Source organism: Primulina eburnea, chromosome 3, assembly GCF_022965805.1.
Source record: "Primulina eburnea isolate SZY01 chromosome 3, ASM2296580v1, whole genome shotgun sequence".
NCBI classification, from domain to species: Eukaryota; Viridiplantae; Streptophyta; class Magnoliopsida; order Lamiales; family Gesneriaceae; genus Primulina; species Primulina eburnea.
The window spans coordinates 8,330,274-8,350,341 of record NC_133103.1 but is presented as its reverse complement, the minus strand read 5'-3'; the positions used below and the strand labels follow the sequence as shown (position 1 = coordinate 8,350,341).

Below are 20,068 nucleotides of genomic sequence, written 5' to 3'. Positions count from 1 at the left end.
ATGTCTTAGTAACTAAACACAAGCCAAAACAATCATCCCATAGCAAAGATCTCACTGGAAACCAACGTATTCCCTTGTCTGAAGCATAAGCTAATGTATCTACGTTATTTTACAGTTATTTCCCACATTTACATTTCATTTCCATATTCTCCCATAAAATCATTATTTTGAATTCAACTTTTCATCAGTCGTAAATGATTCTATGGTTGTGTTATTTTCTTCGAATTTTTTAAATAAAGACATAACATTAATGATGCAAACACCCCAACAGTTATCCAGTAACACATAACATCACATTTCCGATAGATCCGTAGATAAATGTTTAATTTCAAAAGTATATCCAAGTATAGATCACATTACCCAACTCAAATTTTAGAAGCACATTTCCAAAGAAATTTTTACCAGAAATACCAATAACATCACCAAACAAGGAAACATAGATCACATTCCCCAACTCGACTTCTAGGATCGCATTTCCAAGGAAATGTTTACCAGAAGTATCACCAAATACACCCAAAATTTTGCAGTCTCAAGATTGAGCTCATCAACTCGAGTTTCAGTTAGCCTAAGGGTTCACCCACTGAACAAATATAAGCAAAAGATAAAACTTTTCAGGATTTAATAGAGGCTGGGAGAAAAACACTAAAATAATGAGTAAAAACACATTCACCATTTCAACATCTCGAATTGAACATGGAAAATCATCACAAATGTCGACAGAAGATGCCCAGCTCCAAGATCCACAATTATTCCAATAAACTCAGAAAGCATAATCGTTTGCAAGTCACAAACTCCGACGATAAATAACACAGAAATACATAAATATCACGACAACATCATCACACCACCCGAAAAACAAGAGGGCTGGTGCACTAACTAAGCAAGCTGCTGATATTGGTCTCCACGGACATTTTCGGAATCGACGCAAAGAATCGCGTAGAGCGCATAAATAATCCCGGGAATGTACCCTAAAATGGTCAGAACCAAGCAAATCAAGAACTCCACCTGTTCAAACAATCAATAAAAGCACAAATTGGATCAATTGACTTCTTTTCGGGGAACGAATCTGATGGTACCACGACAACTTACAGTGCAGCATCCATATCGGAGGCAAACGCCGAGCGGCGGGAGGAGGATCGCGAAGAGGATTTCGCAAAGGGTTGCACAAGACGACATTTCTGGAGCTCCGAAGTTTCTTGTTTCTGGATTTGAGAGACAGATCTTACAGCTAAGGTTGTGATGCTAGGTGGCGGTTTACAGGTTATACTTAAATATTTGATTTATCTATTTATTTTTTTAATATAAATTTGAGGTATTTTAATTTTTTTTTTTAAATATAAAATTTTGTACATTATAATAATGACTTGTGTAACAATTATATTACGGTTATATGACTGAAAATGTTAAAGTTATATCGTTATAATTAAATATGAGTTTTGTTAAAACGACATACATTCAGTTCTAAAATTGATATCTCGATTCTCATTTATTACAATTATCATGAACATCTAACATTTAAAATTACTATACCCACCAAAATTGTAGGAAAATAATAAATATAAATTTCAATTTTTTACCCAAATACTTTTTTCTTTCGTACGCACTTGTTATCTGCCGTGGAGTCCTAATATAATGTTATAAAAATGTTTTTTTTTAAGTAAATAAGTTGTTTTGTGGGATTAGAAATTGAAATAAAATAATGCCGTGTATTCATTAACTTTTTTATATAGGATAATGTGGATATATTTATTTATATTTTTGGAAAAAAAAATTGAGAGTATTATCGAGAAAGCAATCAATCCTAGCATGACTGTTATTAAATTATTATTAAATTAGGTTGGCCCAATAAATTGAAGGCAACACGTGGATTATTTGGCCAACCCTCGTGTTTTATTTTAATGGAGCATTTAACAAGGATGTATATGCAAGAATGAAATTTAGATTAGGCCAATAATTGGTCGAGAGATCGTGACGTCGTCTCAAAATTGAGATCTCGGTGTCAAATGAGCTAAGATTCTCTATAAAATTAGTGAAGACTTGCGAATTTGCGTGTAAAATATGTATTATATTTAATTGAACTCTTTTTGCCTATTATTTGGCCATGATCTGATTGATAAATTGAATTATTTCTAGTATAGTTTGTTAAACGGAGAGAATATATGGCCTTAATTTATGCCATTGTTTTATAAGAACAGGCCCATATGAGAGGAGCACGAGGCTCTTCAATTTACAGAAAATATACACACAATTTATATGTACATAAAAACGGTCTCCGGTTATAAAATTAATTATTACAATATATTATTTAAAATTATATTTGAAAATAAACATTCACAAACAATGAAGAAAATTTGTTGTTAGAACTTAAAATTTTGTAATTGGTTCTTTTTGGATAGTTATCACTTTCGATTAATCTTTTATATCTTCTTAATATAAATTCATTAAACTTCAATTGAATCTTGAGTTATACCTACACATCATCGATCCTTCTATCTCAAAACACCGCTATAGCGCTATTCGAGGCTCTGATCAAAAGAATTTCATAAAAGGAAACCTTCAATAAAGACTAATCGTGGAATCGTTACATGTCTCTTATCTCAGTGACATCCGGAGTCTCGATATGAGATAGACATTAAGTGAGGTGTATTCAATTCAGAGTTTTGATGACTTTTAATGACTTTTTTAAATTATAGACTTTTATGGATTTGATAAATTTTTATTGACTTTTATGGAATCTCACAGATTTATAAACAGATTTACGTGGATTTATGTAGACTTTTTTGCAAGATTTTTATAGACTTTTGTATATTTTTTTGTTATAGAATTTTATAAATTGTGTACTTAACTATAACATGTGATTTTTTTATTAATTTCTTTGAACCAATAATTAATTGACATATATAACATATTCAATTTGAAATTATTTTTAATATTTATATTAATAAATAAATTTACTTATTTAAAAGTTAAATCGTTTAATCCTTACATGTATATATATATGTGGGTTTATATACATGTTTGTAAATTTTTTAAAATACATCAATTGATTAACATGTAATCTTATTTTTAAATTGATAATATAAATGTAAAAAAATATTATTTATTATTGTGTGAATATAATTTTGTATAAAAATATCATAGCTTACATATTAATCAAAAATACGAAAATGAATTTAAAAAATCATTGTTGTTACGAAACTATTCAATTATTAAGAATTAAACAACATTTTTTTGATCGTCTTTTATTATTATTGAATATTACATTAATTTGTATAAATCATAAATTAAAAATCACAAAATCAATTCTATAATTCAAAATTTCCCCGTGTTATTAAAATAAAAAATTATTAAATGAACAATCAGCCAAAAAATGAAAAATTTGAAAAAGAAAGATGAAAATATATATAGAGATACACTTCGAAAATTTGAGAGAGTAATAAAAATAGATGAGATGAGAGAAGATATGAAGATATGTGATGTGAAGCGACAGAGAGAGAGTTAGAAGTTTTAAAAATCCATTCAAATATTTGGGGTGAACAAAATACAATTTTTTACAATTTGTAGTTGTACCTTAGGCTTTAATGTTTTTATGTCAATGAATTCCATGGAGTTATTAAAAGTCCATGGAAAATTTGAATACCTGTAGACTTTTATAGAGTTTATAAAAGTCAATGTTGAATACCACTTGACTTTTTAAAACTCCATGAAAGTTTATTTTGAATACCACAAGACTTCTATAGAGTATGCAAAAGTCTTGATTGAATACCTCTAGATTTTTAAAATCTACAAAAATCATTAAAAGTCAATAAATTTTCCACGTTGAATACACCCCCTGAGATTCTCAAATATAACATTGAGTTATGAGACATGTAACGGTTCCACGATTAGTGTTTATGTATAAATAGTTGAATCAGCCAAATAATTAACATTAGGTGTTGAAGAATGATATTGTCGCAATGATGCCCATTATTCTATATGATTTTCTGCATGCACATAGCCAAATGATATTGTCGCAAAATGGTGTCCTCGCCTCTGCAGAAGATATATAATTATTTTTAAAATGCTATAGAAAGTTAAATACCCTCCCATTGCCAGATTAGCCATTAGGGAGTCTGCATTTGATCATATTTTTAATATATTACAAAAATAATATTACAAAAATAATAAACTTTTATATTATAAAATTTGATTTTAGTGTAAAGTGGCTATGTTTTTCACATCATCCATACAAGTTTTTTTTTTAAAAAAAAGCACCATAAAATATTTAATATTTAAAAATAGTAAATACTTGTCCTACTAACAAACAAAACAATCTTTAAAAGTTCTTGATTATATAATACTATTATAAATAAAAAAAATCTCTAAGAAAAATTTATTAAAAAATATTAGTTTCTAATAAATGTGAGACTGAAAATGTGACAGGATTCATAAATTTCGGTAACCGTATGGACCAAAAAAATTTAATTCTTTGTCAGATGAAGCTATTGTTTTATTCAGACACGGATGGTCCTGACTCTATCATACATTAACTGTACATAAATTATGACTATATATCGCTACAGGATATCAGATTTTTTAGAGTACATTTCACATCAAAATATTGAAGATTCTTCTGCCCATATTGATATAATTAATTAATTGTAGTATTAACAAATAATTATTTAACATTAAGTAAATCAGGATAATTATCATTGAATTATTGATATCATTATAAGGTAGATTCACATGTAATATATGATGAAAATCATACTTTGATCTCATATTAAGAAATTCGGTGTACATTTTCCTGTTAATAATCTTGTTATATTTTAGAGGAGTGTTATTCAAACGTTAAAAAATGTTAAATCTGTTTATACGTCAATATTTTAAAATATAAATGTATTAAATATTTATATTTTAAATATATTTTAAGACGTGTGTTTATATTTAAAAAATTCAGATATTATGCCGGCAGAAGTGGGTTCAAATCTATCTTATGTTTGGAGATCTTTGTTGTGGAGTAGAGAAATCATTCAAAGAAGGTTGTGTTGGCGAGTAAGGAATTGTCAGAGAATTCGGGCTTTCACAGACTCTTGGATCCCCACGATTCCATCCTTTCAGAACAGTTTACATCTTTCTACAGAAAATCACATTCGAGTGTCACAATTTATCTCTGTAACGGGAATTTGGAACGAGTCCATGGTTAGGACATTCTTCTCCATACATGAGATTGATGATATCCTCAATATTCTATTGCACCAACATGGCTGTGTCGATTTTGGTTAGGAAGCTAGAATGATAAATATTCGTTAAAGATGGCTACCATATGGAGACCAAAAGCTGGGACACCTCACCATTCAATTCTCAGCAGGCTCTTGGCTCTTGGTGGAGAAAGATTTGTAAACTCCGATTACCATCGAAAGTTCGTATATTTATGTGCAAAGCATCCAGAGACTTTATTTCGACTGAGATTAATTTGCTTTCTCATCATATTCCAACTCATGGGGGCATGCTCGCTATGCAATTTCCATTATGCATCTAATAGTCATTGTCTTTTTTTCTATTTGGATATTAAGGATGTTTGAAAAAATATTCCATTTTGGTGCTGTCTGAAAAAACATCGTGATGCTTCCTTTCTTGATTGTGCTTTATATGTGTCAAAGAGATTTAACCAGGAGGAATTCGAATCGTTTGTGATCTTTTGTTGGGCGATTTGGCATGAAACATGCATTCGAAAACACGAAGTTCAGAGTAAGAACGAGAAATTTAGAAATGGATTGGGTTTATGAATTTCTAGATCTTATTTGTTACTCTAGATTAAAGTGTGTTATCTCAGCTTATACTTCACAAATCTCAGTAGATCACTTGTGGAAACTGCCTACCCCCTAACTTATTTTGATTAGATGTTGATATAGGGTTTGATGTCAAGCATAATGGATACAATGTTGGAGCGATAATTAGAGATTCACAGGAAATAACTAGTGGTACCCATGCTCTTACCATCCATAATCCAGGTAGTGTCCTTGCAACTGAAATATTGGCTATTCGTTGCAGTATGGATCTGTGTCTACAGGTGATAGTATCTTTTTTTTATATATATTCAGACTCTAAGGAGACGGTTCGTGTACTTTTCAACCCAGATATGGAAGCTGGTTCTTTGGGTTTATTGACTTTTGAAGTTAATTTTATGTTCCTATTGAAATCATTTTGTGTTGATCAAACATATGCATCGCTTGATCAATACTTTCTTGCTCATAGAGAATTCAATATCTATTCCAGTTTACATTGACTAGATGGAAATATTCCATCTTGAATTTCTTGTATGGTAACTTAGGATTTATCGATTTAGTGATATGAATGATCAATTTAATTTAATTTTTTAAAAAAGAAGGTATTCTTCTATTCTATGGTTGGATATGTTAATTTATGTCTCAATTTAGACCAATTTTTTGCTCCACTTTTATAAATTTATATATAAAAAGTTATACACTATATTTTTATATAAAATATGAGATTCTTTTATGAATATATATAATATGTCCATTTTATACATTTTTTATAGATAAAAATAATCAACCACCCGGTAAAAATAGAATCCCAGAATTAAGGCAACGACGATAACGAGTGGGTGGGAAAGAAGAATAGAAGATAGCCTAATTTTGGAAGGTAAAAGAAAAGCACTCAAAAAAGCCACATTTCCATTTAAATGGGTTAGTCAACGCTTTAACATTAATCGAAGGATTCATATAATATTTCCTTCCTATATTATACGCATTGAAAGGAAATTTTTTTAAAAAAAAAAACTATAGTAATAGATTAATTTACCATTTTTATTTCATCCACTATCAAAATAAATATGTTAAAACTCAATTAATTTTGACTCGTGATGGCATAGCCCGAGTCGAATTCCTAATTTTTTGGTAACAACCAATATTAGACCATCAGTCATGGAAACTTAGTGTACTAGATGAATATTAAATATTTAGATTTATTTAATACTTGTCGATTATCAGTATCATTTGCTATTTAACAAGAATTGACTTGATGGATCAATTATCGACTAACTGGTTAAACCAGCAATCCAACAATTGAGTACTTATACCACGTCAACAGTTAGTTCGATCTTGTTTCGGGATATTATCTTCTAAAAGGTGTGTTTGGTTGAGTGGATTAAATGAGGATAGATTAATACTCAAATATTTATCGTTAAAATTTTAATATGTTTTATAATCATTTTGACCCGGTTTAAGATCTAATTTTATTAATCAAATAGTTATCCATAAAATTGGATCTTAAACCGGGTCAAAATGATTATTAAAACAACTTAAAATTTTAACGAGAAATATTTGACTATTAATCTATCTTTATTTAATCCACTCAACCAAACACACTCTAAGTCGATTAAATGAATACAAGATATGTCATGTCATTTTTCATGTGATGCAATGCATCGATTAACATGAAAAAATATACGTGAACAATTTATAATCAGTGAATAAATTGTCAATGTCTGAGTTTAAAAATTATGGTAGGGAATTTTGGTGGGATTGTGCCGTTAATGGTTATTAAATTTTAAACTTTTATATTTTCAAGTCAGGTGGCTTGTTATTAATATTATCAACTGAAGGAGCAACCCGAGTGAAAACGTTTAAACAAGTGATGATGGAGCAACACCTAAATGCAGAAAGCATTGAATTTTCTCACCTTCTTTACATTAGTTTCATCATTTATGAAGTCCACCATCTGACCACCCCACTGTCTCAAAATCCACTTTCCCCTTCTTTACTAATTACTACGTACACAACCGTAAACCTGTAAAACTGTTGAAAGTTGTAGCCCACTACCGAGTATTTATCTCATTTAAAACGACCTTTCTGCAAAAGAGTTTTTATAGTGTTTGTTGTATGTCTGAATATTTAGCCACTGATATTATTCTTGGCTTCATTTGAGTCCAAGATTTCCCCAAGGTTAGACATTTAATACTCCTCACGTTTGTTGATTATCTTTGGACTCCTAGACTCCTAAAACTTCAATTGTTTCCACTGTTCCTATGTACTACTGTGTAGAAGTTTTCAAAATGGTAATGTCTACCATATTGTGTTGCTGTACTGTTTTCTTGGTGTTCTGAAGGAAAAAGTTAAGAGCCCATTTTTTGATATTATCTTGCAACCTTAAATTATTTGTTCAATGCTTTGCGGTGGCGACGGCTGTGGATTTGTTGGTGTTTCAGTTGCAGGAGGAAGGGTTTATGAGCATTAATGTCGGTAAAGTTGGAGTCTTGAAGGGTAGGGGGTTTTGCTTTTATTTTGAATGAACTATTCTGTGCTTGTAGGGCAAAGTTGAAATGGGGTTTGGAATATTTGTTTATTTTTTGGTTTTGGCACTTTTCTCTAGGCCTTTGGTGGTTTGCCAACAACCCAATACAGATGTGTTTTATATGTTTGAATTCTTGCAAAAAATGGGCAAAAATCCATCGGAAGACTATGGCTTCTCTGGCTCATTTTGTTCTTGGAGAGGTGTGTCTTGTGATGACAAAGGTGAAAATATTGTTAAGTTTGAAGCCTCTGGTTTGGGCTTGTCTGGTGTAATTCCTGAAACCACTATTGGGAAATTGGCAAACCTTGAATATTTGGATCTTAGTTACAATAAAATCAGTTCCTTGCCTTCTGATTTTTGGAGTTTGGGCTCGCTCAAGAGTCTTAACCTTTCATCTAACCAAATATCTGGATATCTTCCTAACAACATAGGCAATTTTGGGCAACTTCAAAGTTTGGACCTTTCATTCAACGCCTTTTCTGGTAGTATCCCTGAATCTATAAGCTCCATCACCACTTTGCAAGCTCTGAATCTCAGTAACAATATGTTTGAATCGAAAGTTCCTTCGGGAATTACTCATTGCCCGTGGTTGGTTTCCATTGATTTATCAGCAAACAAGCTCAGTGGTCATCTTCCTGAAGGTTTCATTGCGGCTTTCCCTTACTTGAAATTCTTGAACCTTGCTGCAAATGAAATTTCTGGTCGGGATTCGGATTTCGTAGGGATGAATTCCATTGTCCACCTTAACATTTCGAACAATCTGTTTAAAGGTTCTGCTGTTGGTATCTTTGGAGGGCCACTGGAGGTGATAGATTTGAGCAAAAACCAGTTTGTAGGTCACATTGCCAGGGTAATAGCAGGTTCCACTTTCAAATGGTCGAGTTTACGGCATTTGGATGTGTCTGAAAACCAGTTTAGTGGGATATTTTGCACTGATTTGAATCAAGCACAGAATCTCATTCACCTTAATCTTGCTCACAATAGATTTACCAAACAAGGTTTCTTGAATGTTGAGTTGCTAACCAATTTAGAGTACCTGAATTTGTCTGAAACTAATTTGCTTGGTCCTATTCCTAGTAATATCTCACAGCTTATCCATTTGAGAACACTGGATCTATCCAAAAACCATCTTAGCAGCCATATTCCTCCTCTTGCTACTGATAATCTTAAAGTTCTAGATATTTCGTACAACAATCTTACAGGGGGTATCCCATTGATGCTCATCCAAAAATACCATGAGATGGAAAGGGTGAACTTTTCTTACAACAACTTGAGTTTATGTGGATCACAGATTTCTTCTGAAGCCCTTCAAACATCTTTCATTGGATCGGTGAACAGCTGTCCGATTGCTGCAAACTCGGCCTTGTTCAAAAGAAAATCACCGAGGCATCAGGGATTAAAGCTTGCTCTAGCTCTTTCTCTCTCGATGATATGTTTGCTTGTGGGATTGCTGTTTTTGGCCTTTCGATGTCGGAGGAAAACAAAAACGTGGGTTGTGAAACAGAAATCCTTTAGGGAAGAACAAGTTATCTCGGGACCATTTTCATTCCAGACTGATTCAACCACTTGGGTGGCTGATATCAAGCAAGCGGCATCTGTGCCAGTAGTAGTTTTTGAGAAACCATTGATGAATTTTACATTTGCAGACCTCTTGTCTGCTACCTCTAATTTTGATCGGGGGACGTTGTTGGCAGAAGGGAGGTTCGGGCCCGTTTATGGTGGAGTATTACCTGGAGGAATTCATGTCGCCGTCAAAGTTTTGGTTCATGGATCCACATTGACAGATGAGGAAGCGGCACAAGAGTTTGAACATCTTGGTCGAATCAAACACCCTAATCTGGTCCCATTAGCTGGCTATTGTTTGGCTGGAGATCGGAGGATTGCCATTTACGAGTATATGGAAAATGGGAACCTGCAAAACTTGCTGTATGATTTGCCTCTTGGCGTTCAAGCCACAGAAGACTGGAGCATGGACACTTGGGACGACGAGAATAATGGGATACGAAACGTAGGCTCTGAGGGGTCTCTAGTAGCTTGGAAATTTAGGCATAACATTGCACTTGGCATGGCTCGGGCACTGGCATTTCTGCACCATGGCTGCTCACCTCCGATTATTCACCGAAACGTCAAAGCAAGCAGTGTTTATCTTGACTCCAACTTGGAACCACGATTATCAGATTTTGGGCTGGCTAAGATTTTCGGTAGTGAACTCGAGGATGAGATTAATCGTGGATCACCAGGGTACATGCCACCAGAGTTTCTTGATCCAGAAAGAAGCTCTCCAAAGATGCAAACTCCAAAACCTGATGTTTATGGATTTGGAGTAGTTCTTCTTGAGCTCGTCACCGGTAAAAAGCCCGTCGGAGATGATTATCCAGATGAAAAAGAAGTAAACTTGGTAAGTTGGGTGAGAGCGTTAGTGAGGAGGAACAAAGAATCACGAGCTATTGATGCGAAGATCCGTGGAACAGCCCCAGATGCTCAAATCGTCGAGGCGTTGAAGATCGGATACCTTTGCACAGCTGTAGTTCCTTCAAAGCGGCCGAGCATGCAGCAGATAGTTGGTTTGCTCAAGGATCTTGAACTGATCAAACAATGAAAACAATTAATAAGATAATCTTTTCTGAAATTTGTCATTTGTCTTGTTGGTTTCATTACCCTGTTATAAAGATTGTACAGCTGCACTAGTTCCCAAGGTGACTTTTTTGAGATAATTTACATAATTAATAAATTCCAAAAACATTCGATATTCACAAATTTGTTTATTTTAAAGATAATTAATTAGAAATAAATCTTAAATTTATTATTGTGTATTATATCAATTATACGTATTATGTGAAATTAATAGGTGGGGGCATTTTGGTCATATGATTAACAAAATTTAGAGAGTGAATAACACTTATTTTCAATATTATCTCTCATTAAAAATTATAAAATTCATTAAATAGCTAAATGTGTATTCTTACAATATTCGGCGCCTATAAATACGTATTATGTGAAAATAACTTGTGAACGATCTAATTGCCCAATACATATATATGAGTGTGCAAACCAAATGTGAAAATGCATGCTAGAAAATCCAAGATCAAATATTAGAATTTTATGCTCAGTCTAGAGACGTTGGGGTATGTAGTCTCAACTCTGTCGTAAAAAGAAATGATTCTCACACTCAAATCGAGAGATTTCGACTGTCCGAAGTCAACGTAACATCATGTCTCGTCAAATCAGAAATGACTCTCGGTGCCCAATCATTTAAAAAATTGGGTCGAATGTCCTTAATCAAACAAGGCTTATACTAAATAATAATATACTCAACGTTATATACAATACAACATATATGTCATGACTATATAACATATGTCGGCAAAATAAATATGCAACAAATAATATTTTGTATATTCTTTGGATATCTAAGTATTTATGTACCTCTAAGCAATCCTAAAATACCTACGCTCCGATCCACGTTATTACCAAAAAAAATTGATATTAGAACCAAAAGAACGATATTACTAACTTTTCATATTCACATACTAATTTCTATATAGTGTGCGCATATTTTACACATGCATGCTCTAATATTCAGATGATCTATTTATAGAAAAAGTTCAGAAGTTCCAAACTCTGATATTCGAGAGGTTTGAATCGGTAAAAAGGTTCAAATTGACATTTGGTGGTTACGGACTAGCTGATGGTTCATTATTCTGATTTAATAAATGATTTATTTCAAAATAGCACTAGGTCATTATAACATATATATATGCGCATGTAATATAAAAAAATGCCAAGTGTGTGCAAAAATTTCATATTACTTTTAAGAATCAATCTGAATAAATAATGTATTTAAAAAAAAAATTTGTCTGATAAGATACATAAATTTTGGCACGAGGTGTTTCCCAAATAGCCGCAAATGGAAACCACTTGTATTTTGCAACGCGTCTAAGCGCGACGCTCGTAACCAACGCGTGACAGACAAACACTCTTTTTGAGGGTTTAAGTGTGGATGCTTCTCCTCCGTCTCCTTTCAGGCTCAAACAAATCCCGTCATCGCCTCTCAAATCACGCGCAGAGATTCCATAATCGCTTTGTTAAAACAACCCAAACCAGAGGAAAATTTCTGACAGTACGAAGGAGAAAGGAAAAAGGAAGGGTTTTTTTTAATCGAGGTTTCACACCTATTATGGCCGATACGATGTTTTCAGAGGCGGCGGCGATCGACCCGGAGCCGTCCTCGTCTGTGGCGGTGATTGATCGGAATATTGAGTTCCATTTGGGGACGAAAACGTATAATGGTTTCAGCAATAATAGCAGTTTTGGGTTTAAGCTGGTGACTTTGAATCCAAATTCAGAGCACGATAAGGTATCCGAGTTTGCGGCGAAACATGAAATGCCTAAGCTTTCGGATAATTTGGTATTGGATCCAGAGTTTAGTTTGGGGATTACATTCCGCAGAATTGTGAGTTGTTTGTTTCATGGGATTGTTTCCATATTATCCACTTTATGTGAATGGATTTTCGTTGTACATTTTTTCGTCTATGCTCCAAAGTTCTGAACTTTATGGTCATATTATATCACAGCTCTACTTCAGTGTCTGTGTGTATGAATCTACCTATCTATCATCTTTATTGATTTTTAAATGAGATACTCTGTCTTTATTTTCTTTTGCCACTTTTTTCCATTTTGCAATTAACGTTTGACCTTCTAAAATTGTTAGGATATGTGAGAGTTATGGACACCTGGAAAATTTTGATCAGTGGATTGATTGTTAAGCCCAAAAAATACGTATTACTTTCAACCTTTTTATTTGTTCACTTAATGAGCCAATGTAAATTGATTTTTCCTCTGTTGACACCAGTCATAAACTCGATATATTGATATGGGTTTGCCGATCGATTGGAAATCATATATGATCTATTGATTGTTTTAATAATTTGTCAGTTCACTAATATAGATGTGGTTAAAGTGTACCTTCTGGATCACAAATTCTTTTGTGGTAACTAACTGCATGAACGTAGGCCTTATACTATTAATTTCAGGGCGCTGGCTTACGCAATCTTGGAAATACTTGTTTCCTTAATTCGGTGTTGCAATGTTTGACTTATACTGAGCCCTTAGCTGCTTATCTACAGAGTGGGAAGCATCAATATTCCTGTGAGCCTCTCCCTCTTTATGAATTTGTTGTTGTGTTACATTCAGAAAAAAACGAGTTTTAAACTCGTCTAATTCAGCTTTCTGTAACCTTCACCTTATATTATGTTAAATCATGCATTGACTGAATTCTGTCACTCTCTTCACTCTTGTTATGGAACATATTTGAGGCTCTTCATTCTGATTTTACTCTCATGGTCTATGAAGGTCGCACTGCTGGATTTTGTGCTCTATGTGCAATACAGAAACATGTAAGCCGTGCTTTACAATCAACTGGAAGAATATTGGAGCCTAAAGATCTTGTTTCCAACTTGCGCTGTATCCAATTGAAGACATGTTCTGTTTATTTTTCTGTAATAAGGAGATGATGGGTCTCTTGTTGATTTGAACTCAAAGCCGATCATTTTATTCTTACCTTGATCGTTGGAGTTTTGTTTTTTGCTGTTTGCTTATTTGTTATTTCTCATGTTAAATAAAATACTGGACGTTTTTTCCTAATTTGCTTAATTTTTGTTACATGGTTTGCTGATCTTTTAGCAATTTCCGACCATATAGAAATGTTATTTGACTTATTTCTTTTAAGCTTGGTTAGTACATTTCCCTGTCTTTATCATATCATTTCTTTTTCTTGATACATGTGAGTGACCTTTGTCAAGTGATTAAGATAATGAAACAACCATATTTTAAATCTTATTACCAAATATTTTTTCCTCTCAAAATATTTCCATCACAAATCTCACATCGCGATGATGTTGTCTATTTAGTTTGTAATCAATTGTTAATCTACATTTCCTTGAGCTTTCTTTAGTTAATTTCCAGGTTGGGCTTCTAGCTTCTTTGAACCTTCGATTTTGTTTTTAAGGTTTGAACCCTTAATTGAGATATTAGGTATATCCCGGAACTTTCGTAATGCCAGACAAGAGGATGCTCATGAGTATATGGTCAATTTACTGGAATCCATGCACAAATGCTGCTTACCATCTGGAGTTCCTAGTGAATCACATTCTGCTTATGAGAAAAGTTTAGTCCACAAGATATTTGGTGGTCGGCTTAGAAGTCAGGTAATTTGTGGCTTTTATAAATGTTAAGGTGTCAGAAAATGTTTATGGATGTTTTTCCTCCTAATTTCACAGGCAATTTCAGGAAAATGGCTAAACACCCTTTAAAAAAAAATTTGAGAAAATAATCCCTTGTTATTTTGGAAAAGTTCAAGCTACTCCCTTGGGGCACTACCACCCTAACGGTGCATCTAAATGTGAATATTTAATAATAAATATGGGGTCCACTGAAAAATCAACTCTTAGATGCATCATTGGGTAGCACCCTAAGAATAGGATCTCATTTCCCTGTTATCTCACTGGTTAAGTGTAGTTATTTTGCTTCATACTTTTTACGGTACCTTACATGCTGTCATTTGCTTATACCCAATTTAAGGGTCTTTTTTCGTCTTGAGTGGTTCTAATGACACTTGTGCCATTCTTCTAGGTGAAATGCATACAATGTTCCTTTTGCTCCAATAAGTTCGACCCGTTCTTGGATTTGAGTTTAGAAATTGAAAAAGCAGATTCACTGCACAAGGCACTCGCTCATTTTACAGCTAAAGAGTTTTTGGATGGAGGTGCTAGCCAGTACCAATGTCAGGAATGCAAACATAAAGTTAAAGCTCTTAAGCAGCTAACAATTCACAAGGCACCTTATGTGCTTACTATTCACTTAAAGCGGTTTGGTTCGCATATACAAGGGCAGAAAATCGATAAAAAAATTTCTTTTGGCCCCACCTTGGACTTGAAACCATTTGTAACTGGTCTTTATGTAAGTCCCCCTCTTGAATATCTTTGTATTTTTACAAGTCTTCTTTCTTTCTCTCCTTTCAAACCAGGCTCTGTAATTAAACTATCGTTGTTTGTGATTACTTTGAAGTCCAAATGATCCCCAGTCCTTTGAACACGATATCTTATGAAACTGTATGGAGCACATTCACCTTTGATTAACCTTATTGTGTTTTTACTTGCTTTGATCGCATAGTGATACCTAAGGAGTTTACCCTGAAGTTAATTGTCTGCAATCAACATAGTACTTTCTATTTGATTTTGTCTCATATACCGAATCTGGGAAAAGTATTGATGGAGTGGCATTTCTGGAATGCAATAATTGTGATCGGTGATGTTTCGGTATACTTGGTGTTAGCTGATATTGTAGGCTTACTTTGACTCAAATGCCGGAATATGTATATGGAAGACAAATATAGTTACTAATTATTTACAGTTTTTAGTTTTCAGCAACATTTATGAAAACTTGTATGCCTGACATCTTTTTCCTGCTGTGTTCATTCTTTTTGATGTCTTATAATACTTGTCCATTTTGAATTTTACAGGATGAGGATCTCAGCTACACTCTCTATGGTGTTCTTGTTCATGCTGGTTGGAGCACCCATTCTGGACATTACTACTGCTTTGTTCGCACTTCAAGTGGCATGTGGTATTCTCTAGATGACAATCAGGCATGAAGTAATAGTGTTTTACAAACAACCAACTAATTTGAATACATGATTTTCTTGGTAATTCATGTTCTAGTTTGCTATTTCAGTTGAAAATTGAAATGGTTTTATGTTTTGTTTTTTGTATAATCATCCATATTTGAATCGAGTTCATATGCCAGTCCTTGTACTTTGTCTGGAAATAACTCTTTGACGAGCTCACTTATTTTGATTTTTAATAGGTTGTCCAAGTTAATGAGGGGAAGGTTCTTGAACAAAAGGCCTACATGTTGTTTTATGTTCGAGATATGAAAAATTGTATTGCAAAGAAACCAGTTGTTGTAGTCCAGAAAGAGAATAAGGTAGCCATGAATGCCTTTGAAAATGTAGTGAATTCTAATATTGACCAGCAGTTGAAGGGGAAGATACCGAATGGTTCAATTGAGAAGTCAGATGGTTATATTCCTGTTGCTTTGTCCGAGAGAGGGACACTTACCGGCACTTCATCGAAAGAGTCTCCTAAAAGAATATCTTTTCAGAATGTAAATTGCTCTATGGGTGTTGATCACGTGTCCCAACTGAGGGATGCTCAATCAGAACCTTCATCATCAGCGCCTCCAGTAAAAGATTCAGTGGACTGTTCTGCTGCCAATTTCAATTCTTCTGGCAGTCGAGCAATGTTAGGTTCAACCTGCGAAGTTTCTCACTGTGAGTACGGTTTGGGCGATGATCCCAAAATTATTGTCAGCCAAAAGGGAGTTAGTGTTGTGCAAGATTTGGACGCATCTGCTATGGAGTTGCCAAACTGCAATCTGCCCAAGGACTCAGTTAACAAGAAAGAGTCTGGTGAATTCGTGGCCATGCCACCAAGGTGCTATAAGAATACTTCCAATGAAAATCATAGTAAACCAGCTGACCAGCCGCAGAACAGCAGTGATTGTGTATCGTCTGCAGATGTTTGCGGCATTGCACCCACAAATTTGATGATGGTAATTACTTGCAGCCTGCTATGACTTGTTTTTTTTTTCCACCTGGCTTTATGAATTTTTCCTTTTACGCTTTTCTCAGCCTGTGCTGTACATCACTAACTTTTGCTTGGTTCTTTTTTTAAGTGTGATAGCACAACTATGCCCACAAGAACAATAGAAGAAGCATCAAGTAAAAAGGGATACTCAAATTTTGCAAAGCGAAACAGAATTGAAGAGTCTCAGGTAGCTCTCTCGTCTCGGTGCACAGCATGGACAATTATGCATTTGTTGACAGCTGAAATTTTAATCCTCTCCCTTCTCCCTCTCCAGTGTTATGCCATGTTTCTAATTGTTAGTTTCTAGGTGCAAGGTTCACCTGAAAACAGTGGTGACTCAACCTCATTAGAAACTCATGGAGGCTTACAAAAGGGGACAGTTTACCAATCCGAGATCTCGTTGCACTTACCTGCCACATCAGAGTCCTTGTCGAATGGTATATCAAATAACAAAGAATCTCAACTTAAAGTAAAAGGGAAGCTTTTTAAGTGTCAGATTTCCAGAATGTCGCTGAGTTCTAACATTATATTTGGAGTGCCCTTTGCCATACAAAAGCAAAAGAAAAAGCAGAAGCCAAAGCGAAGAAAATCTCACTCTCTGCAACACAAGAATCTCAATTTCAAACAGTTGTTGGGGAAAAATGACTCACCATTGGATCTCGTGCAATTTAATTCTGACAAATCATCACCTCTACCCAATGATCATAATGCTAACTCTGAAAGAGAGAAAGCTGGATGTTGCTCAAATGATGGAGATAAAAACTCTATTGTACAAAACGGTGGTTGTAATGATAATGTTGCAGGTGGTGTAAATGATGATGGATGCAAGGAGAAAGTAGGCCAGAACGGTGCCATGCATGCAACTGTGAATCCGTCACAATTAAGGCAGGCTACTGTTCAAGGGCCTGGTAATTCTGAGAAAGAAAGAAGGGAATCAAGACAGAATAGTATTACCATGACCATGCTTGAAGAAACAACTGGTAAATTCCATTGCAAATTTGCAATTGATGTTCTATCCTAATCCGTCCATAAACTAAAAAATCATAATTTATTCTTTTATCTTTGAATATTTGAGTTTCAGTTGCCCCGTGGGATGGCATTGATGTTTTTCTTCCAGAAAATATGAAACCAAAATCGGAGCCTTCTCGAATTGGTTACATTGGGGATGAATGGTGAGTCTCTACTTGTTCTGATGCCCTTGGCTAAAATAAACATATGGGTCAAGAATCATCTTATTTTGAAATTGAATTTCTAGCATATTTTTTAATGCAAACATGATATCAGTCTGGTACCAGACTTATTAAAGCTGTTCCGCCGAAAATTTGTGACGATACAAATTTTTTAAATCTGTTTCGGATGATGAGACAATTAGGTTTACATCGGTGTTCACACTCAAGTTCTCGCAAAAGGGTTATTTTAGGTTATGTTGAAATGTTATAGTTGTCTTTGAAGCAAGATTTCTTCAGGGTTTTCTCCGATCAATGGACTCAAATCATGGTATTTTATTGGGTTTTCTACGTTTTTTTGCTTTAGTTACTGGCTGTCGACAATACTTCGGTTCACTGGAAGTTTACATTTGATCGATTACCATTGTTTAATATTTAAAAGGTATATGCATCTGTAGATGTCAAATTTTTTAACTTCGTTCTTCCGATACCAACAGGGATGAGGAATACGACCGCGGGAAGAGGAAGAAGATCCGGGGCCCCAAGATTAGCTATGACGAACCGAATCTGTTCCAAGAAATCGCAACAAGAAAAGCAAAACGAAAGAGAGCGAAGCTGCACCGATCTAACTCCGCAAACCAACCATTTAGGATATGATGGACCAGTGGGGACAAGAGAACCTTATTTTTTTTTACATTAATGTTGCACAAATTTGTTGTTTGGGGATTGTTACACTGCTTCCAGAAATTAATTTAACGATTATAATGGCAATATTTGTTGTATTAATTTTTTTGATTTAGGCCTCATTTTGAGCAGAGGTTGAGAATTGCACAATCCACGAGCTTTCTTGTTTGGTCCTTTATGAATTAAATGACCAGAAACTACCGTCTAGTCTAATCTCTATGGTTCTTGTTTGTGATGGTTGTGCTTTTGTGTTGTATTTCTCGTTTGCAAATATTTCTGTTCTGGGAGATAATTTTACCGAGGATGTATTTAATATTGGTATATTTTAAAAAAACTCTCACAAATATTATTTTGTATGGTATGAAACATATTTTAAACAACTCTCACAAATATTATTTTGCATGCAAAATGCCCGAATCTAATAATAAATAATAAAAGTTTAATATACATACTCTTGAAAATACTTTAAATAAGTTTTCTAGGTAATTTTTACCATTTAATTTGACAATTTTCTTTGCAGTACAAGTACCAATGTGGCATATCTATTCGGTTTTAATATTTTATTTAATGCTGTAAGACTAATATTACGTATTCATTTAAATAAATAAATAAAATAGCATATTTGAACACCAATTGAAATATAAATTAATTAATTAATTTGATGAGAAGCCATTTGCACGTCGAGATACATTTATGGTGACAATATTCGCTACAAACCATTTATTTAATCTTTTGATCGAAATCCAAAAATTTCGGTCAAAATTTAAGTTTCGATTTCTTCTTCCATCAAAATTTTGCAAACAAAAAACTGCAAATTACATAAATTTATGTTTTATTTTAGTAAAATCATAACTCACCTATTATTCCCATTTCCCATATTTTTAAAATTCCTAAAAAAAATTCTCCATCCCCATGTGTATATATTGTTGAATTCATGGAAAAAAATGTAACACACACATAATTTTTTTTATTTTACTCATGAATAATAAACAAATTTTTTATTAGAAAATAACTACCTCAGTTGAGGCATCTGTTTATGATTATTTTCCTATCTAAATTTATTTTTGTTAGAAAAAATTAATCGATAGAATTTCCATGAATTTTGATGTGTGTGTGTGTGTGTGTATATATATATATATATATATATATATATATATATATATATGTATGTCCCAGTGGACACGCAGCTATTTATGGCAGCTGAGTTGACTTCCCATAGAATTGACTTGGTCCCACGTCTGAACCAACTTCCCACGTCTATATTTACTTCAATCAAAT

At 33.7% G+C, this 20,068-nt stretch overlaps 3 protein-coding genes across 4 annotated transcripts; 2 read left to right on the top strand and 1 right to left on the bottom strand.

The window, feature by feature from the left end:
* Positions 1-651: 651 nt before the first annotated feature.
* Positions 652-1,253, bottom strand: LOC140826007 (hydrophobic protein RCI2A-like). Its single transcript, XM_073188087.1, has 2 exons — positions 1,090-1,253; positions 652-1,005 (listed from the first exon to the last, which is right to left on the bottom strand). The coding sequence occupies exons 1-2, from the start codon at positions 1,174-1,176 to the stop codon at positions 877-879; spliced, it is 216 nt and encodes a 71-aa protein (XP_073044188.1). The 5' UTR covers positions 1,177-1,253; the 3' UTR covers positions 652-876.
* Positions 1,254-7,781: 6,528 nt separating this feature from the next.
* On the top strand, positions 7,782-11,020 carry LOC140826000 (probable LRR receptor-like serine/threonine-protein kinase At2g24230). The gene has a single exon (XM_073188080.1). The coding sequence runs from the start codon at positions 8,324-8,326 to the stop codon at positions 10,892-10,894; it is 2,571 nt and encodes an 856-aa protein (XP_073044181.1). The 5' UTR covers positions 7,782-8,323; the 3' UTR covers positions 10,895-11,020.
* Positions 11,021-12,239: 1,219 nt separating this feature from the next.
* LOC140825998 (uncharacterized) lies at positions 12,240-18,987 on the top strand. Of its 2 annotated transcripts, XM_073188076.1 has the most exons (11): positions 12,240-12,748; positions 13,329-13,443; positions 13,648-13,758; positions 14,329-14,501; positions 14,926-15,252; positions 15,815-15,940; positions 16,159-16,905; positions 17,029-17,127; positions 17,248-17,920; positions 18,022-18,112; positions 18,604-18,987. In XM_073188076.1, exons 1-11 carry the CDS (start codon positions 12,296-12,298, stop codon positions 18,761-18,763), a joined length of 3,075 nt encoding a protein of 1,024 aa, XP_073044177.1. In that variant the 5' UTR covers positions 12,240-12,295; the 3' UTR covers positions 18,764-18,987. The 2 variants fall into 2 exon arrangements, with proteins under 2 accessions (XP_073044177.1, XP_073044179.1); XM_073188078.1 differs by lacking the exon at positions 14,926-15,252.
* Positions 18,988-20,068: the final 1,081 nt, after the last annotated feature.